Source organism: Lygodium microphyllum, chromosome 9, assembly GCF_053477565.2.
Source record: "Lygodium microphyllum isolate KBCC chromosome 9, Lygodium_microphyllum_v1.1.10, whole genome shotgun sequence".
Lineage (NCBI taxonomy): Eukaryota > Viridiplantae > Streptophyta > Polypodiopsida > Schizaeales > Lygodiaceae > Lygodium > Lygodium microphyllum.
Window position 1 is genome coordinate 139,426,602 of NC_141143.1, and position 5,221 is coordinate 139,431,822.

At 37.8% G+C, this 5,221-nt stretch overlaps 1 protein-coding gene across 1 annotated transcript; it reads right to left on the minus strand.

The window, feature by feature from the left end:
* Positions 1-2,225: 2,225 nt before the first annotated feature.
* LOC148031644 (fe(II)/2-oxoglutarate-dependent dioxygenase 4-like) lies at positions 2,226-4,430 on the minus strand. The gene is made up of 4 exons (XM_087685231.1): positions 3,959-4,430; positions 3,535-3,779; positions 2,905-3,229; positions 2,226-2,784 (listed from the first exon to the last, which is right to left on the minus strand). Exons 1-4 carry the CDS (start codon positions 4,208-4,210, stop codon positions 2,524-2,526), a joined length of 1,083 nt encoding a protein of 360 aa, XP_087541357.1. The 5' UTR covers positions 4,211-4,430; the 3' UTR covers positions 2,226-2,523.
* Positions 4,431-5,221: the final 791 nt, after the last annotated feature.

Consider the following 5,221-nt stretch of genomic DNA (forward strand, 5'->3'; position numbering starts at 1 on the left):
AAATTCTACCTTTCCAATGTTTGCTAGGATTTGCAACATCCTTACGCCTGACCTTGAAACTCCCTCGAGTACTTGGGTGTATCAAAATCCAATCCAACTTATAGTACTTATCACAAATCCAATTACCGCCACTATCTTTCCTATTGAAGACCTCCACTACAAGTATGTTACTGATGTTTTTTCTCCTGAAGATATCTATGATAACCAAATAGAAAAGTTACCTATTAGCATGTGTATAATTTGCAAATGTTCTCTCCAAATGAAATAAAATTTAAATGGAGAAATTTTAAAAAAACATTGTACCTACAATTCTTTTCACAAAGAAGCGCAGAGATGTTGAACAAGAAGTTGACTTATAACAAGACCATTGTTCCTTCACTTACAAATTTCTAGAGTACAAAAACAAACAAAAAAATCAAGTCAAAGCATACATATAACTTACATGGGCTTTGTCCAAATGAGTTGAAACCTAACCATGGAGCAACAGAAAAAAGTGGCAATATATCTGTGGTTCTCTTTGCAAGAATCCCAAAGATGTTGAAGAAGTTAAGGTTTAAAAAATCATTGTTCTCCACCCTCAAAGAATCTGGGAGTAAAAAAACAAAGGAAAACTCAGTATGCATATAGTTTGCATACGTTTTGTCCAAACGAGATAAATTTTAACCATGGAGCAGCAAAAAAACAAGACAACATACCTGTAGCTTTGTTTACAAAGAAACCGTAAGATGTTGAAGAAGAAGTTGAGTGTTCAAAAGATCATTGTTCTTGATTGTAAGAGACTCCTAGAGTACCTAAATAAAAGAAATTACATGTCAGAGAATGCACATAACTTGCACAGGTTATGTCCAAACGAGATAAAACTTTACCATAGAACATCCATGGAAGAGAACAATATACTTGTAAAGTTTTGTGAAGAAAATCTTAGGACTTTGGTAGAACAAGCTCTGCTCTCATAAAACGTGTGAAACTCACTCTGTGTTTGTGTAGAGGAAATAAAATTTTACACGGTTACAGATAGGGCAAGCAACAATGAGGCTGTAAGATTTTGTCAGGAAAGAAGAAGCGGGGAAAGAGCTCAGGAAAGTTACTATACGTATATCCTCTTATACATCACATGCATTCAAGGCCTATTTATAAATATCATTATCTAAGCATAACCCTTTCCTATTCAATCTGTAAATAACCCCTTTATATTACACCCTTCTATATGTAAAAAATGTATAAAAATGGTATGTTAAAAATACCTTATTTTGAACCCACATGATGCACACATATATTCATGAGTAACTTACCCGAGGGAAAGAGATATGATAAATTTGAGTTCCGCCTAAGAAAGAGGGGAAAATTGAAAAGGGGAGAAATGAAAAGTCAAACATTAAAAAAATAAAAAATAAAAATCGAGTCGCAAACTTTCAGGAAGTGTCACCATTGTATTCCCCATATTTCCCTTATTTTATTACTGAGGAAAGATTTGGGCGAAGATATGGCTAGAAGATTCATATTACATGAATATGGAATCCCATCTCTCTCATTGGTTAGGCCTATATTTCTTTATTCACTCCTTAAGGAGCAAAAAAGAGAGTCCATATTTCTCCTAATGCATTGTAGGCTATACATACCTTGGCCTACAGATCAAGGTAAATTTCACTTTCGATACTTTGTTGCCTTTAGTACCTTTGATGCTACTTTTGGACTTGACTTGTTAATATTCTAGGTAGAAGATTGGCAATCAAAGTATTAGAACTTCTTAATTGGTGTTGAGGTTGTGCATATCGAGACAGACCTAAAGAGAGTGGAGGTCCTTTAGAAACTCTTAACTTGTGAAAATTTTCTAATTCTTTAAGATAAATGATCCTAACGCCTTTATTTGTGTAAATGGGGAATGGCCAAACGAGTATGTTTGTTCCCCACTCACCAAGGTTGTAAACCCAAAATGCATTGGAATCCAACCCCATAAATCCTTTGTACCTAACCTTAAGGTCTCTAGCAAACCATATGACCATATGGATGCAAGGGGAATATCCCTATAGGAGTAGATTATTAATCTCGATGTACCTATAGCTCCTATTTTTCCCAAATATTATTTTCGGCCTACTTGAACATTGTAAGAAACTCTAAGTAAGAAGAAGGATATTTTCAAATGATAGTAGCAATATAAGAATTACATATGAAAACTTAGAAAAAATCAGGGATATCCATTGGCATTTGAAAGAAGTGGGAAAGTTCTCATAAAAATGGGTTGATAATGAACATTTCAGTATATTGTGAACCAAATGGTTTGTGCTTGCATAAAAAACAAAACAAATTAAGTACAACATATAAACATCTCTCTTTTAAGTGACAAATATGCACTTCTTTTATGGCAAGAGTAAGGTCCTCACATGATTTACAACGGTTGATGGCTACCTATTATCCATAATGATCTCTTTACAAGAATCCAAATTGATTCTTCAAACTCCTATTGGCATATCATTATATTGCCTTGCTAGGTTGTTCCATTGATACACATACTTCAAATAGTCTTCATGAAGTGGCTGAAGTGGCTTTAGCAAAATCAAGGGTAGCTCTATTAGGAAGGAGTACATTGCCATAAAAGTTCTTCACGTAGTCTCCAAAAAGGACCTCCTTGTAGAGGGGCTGCTCGTCCTCACTTACCAGATTAGACAAAGGGGCAATCTTGGTGTCTTCTGTGGGTCCAAAGAAACAAGCTACTGAGATCCTCATCTTCTCTGAATTGGTCACCACCCTGTGCTCAACGCTCTTATACTTCCCATTACTCAAAAGCTGGATCAGCAAATACACACATAAATTCTCATGGCTACATTTGGGAAACCAAGTTCATCTTATCTTCAAGTATCGCCCAGAAGAATATGAAATTAAGACCTGATAACTCTTGCACTATACCTGGATTTGATCTGCCACATTTATCACAAAAGCATTGGGAAGTGGCTTTACTTCAGTCCAACTATCCCCTTTCCTTATCTGTAGGCCTGGCACTTCATCTTGCAGCAGAACTGTGAGGCAGCTGACATCAGAGTGCCCAGATAACCCAAATGTGAGGCTGGGATCAGGGCATGGAGGATAGCAGTTCACAGCCATTACCAGCCTTGGTATGCCTGGCAAGGAAGCCTGCAAATACTCTGTGCTGAGACCCAAGCTCTCAAAGATGGCTTGGTATAACTGATTTGCAAGCCTCTGTACGCCTGTGCGATACTCCATGAAGGCTTGTCTGTGGGTGGGGTAAGCCAGAGTTTTAGTGTCAATATCAAGCAAGACTTAATCAACGGTAGCTCAACCACATGGCTGATCATGTGCAGATGATAGACGTGCCTGTAGGATCTGTCAAGTGGTACTTGAAGGGATATTATGGTCTAAATTTCCCGTTTTCATGGCTACAATTAATTGATGAGATTAAGTGCTGAAGATTTCCTCTCATCATGGTGCCTTGGATGGATTGAGATGAGGTAGGTCAAGGTGGTATGAAACATAAAATCTGTACATGAAAGCGGGCCTATGCACATGATTTTTTAATACCTGCAAATTTCTGGAGCTATCTCGAAGCCATTGCAAGACACTCCTGGGAGGTCACGGACATAGAGTACATCTTTCCAGTCTCTGGCTTTCTCCATGGAGGGGTTGAAGCTGGTAGAGTAGGCCATTGGAGCCTCGAAGTCTTGGCTGCGATACCTGTTGCGGACCGCTGCAGGCTGCTGGAAGAATTCATGACAGGCCTTCTTCATGCCATTGACAACATCTTCTGGGACATCATGGTTGATAACCTACGAATAAGATGCGGCACTATATTACATGCATGTCCCTGTCCTTATTTGCAGAGAGAGGAGGCCTGACCATAATCATATGATATGCAAGGTGGTTCTGATCTGTTGCTGTGATGAATTGAGGCGAAATTCGATCAAAGGCAGAGGAATAATTGTAGTGACATGAAAGCTAATTATACCTGGAAGAAGCCCCATTCTTGGCAGGCGGAGGCGATGGATCGGAGGAGGAGGGGTCTGTGGTGGGGAGAGTGAAGGTGGGCGAGGTCGATGATGGGGATATTATCATTATCACCGTTACAATTGTGATCAGAAGCTGCGAGAGGTTGGGGTCTGTCATGGGGCGGTCGGACGAAGGGGAGGGGCACCTCCTCGATTCCTCCATCGACGATTTCTTTGATCCCAACGGGAATTACAGCAGCTGCGAGAGTCATCTCTCTCTCTCTCTCTCAATTCACCGGTCGAGTCGTGAGTCGTGACAGGATTATCCACACAGGTGGCCTTGGTCTTGGCACGTAATCACTCTGTGTCGTTCCTTCCAACCCAAAATTGAAAGGCGGTTTTTCTTTGAAGGCGGTTTTCCTTTGAAGACGTGGTTACAGTGTACTTGCGTTTTTTTCCAAGCGGTAGCGTCGTAATTCATTGATCACGAGACCACCAACAGAAGAAACGAGGAGTTTGGAAATATACAAGACTCTTCTTATCCCAAGGATATCCTTATTGGTCCTCCCGTGTTCATGAAAAACATTTTTCATAGCATATACAAAAACTTTTCACTCAAATTTTTACAATGATTTTTTAATCAAATTATATTTATTTGTCATTTTTAAATTCATTTTTTTCAAATGTTCAAGGTTTTAAACTTTCTTCTTTCAATTTTAAAGTTTTTTCTAAAAATTTTGCAATTCACTTTACATTAATCCTTAGTTTTTTGTGAACACTGGGTCTTCCTTTCTAAAGAGAGACCAATGCTCATTAAAAACTTTTTTCCTCATCCAATAGAAAAAAGGAGCAAGCTGTTTTGGGAAGGAAATAGCCAATTTTATAACTAAAATGCTAAAGAATTAGTCGGTTTTCGTCAAGAGGAGCTTCAATTTCAATCAATTTTTCGAAAATCTTACCTTCAAAAAATACACTAGAGGACGGTTTTCTATGAGCACTGAGAGAGACCATAGTTTTTAGGTACATCATTCAAAATTTGTGAACAAAAGTCAAGCTAGCCTAAACTTTCTAAATGATTTTAGAATCTCTTTTATGTTTTTTCCTTTTTCCCTTTTTTTCATTGTAACTTCTTGATTAACACATATGACTATGCTTTAGTAATTAAAAACATATAGAGTGATATGAACTACCAAAACACTTACTCATTATTGAAAGTGCATCCAATAAATATCAAGGATCCATCACATTGATAATCTATTTTATCTTATCTTACTACTATATTA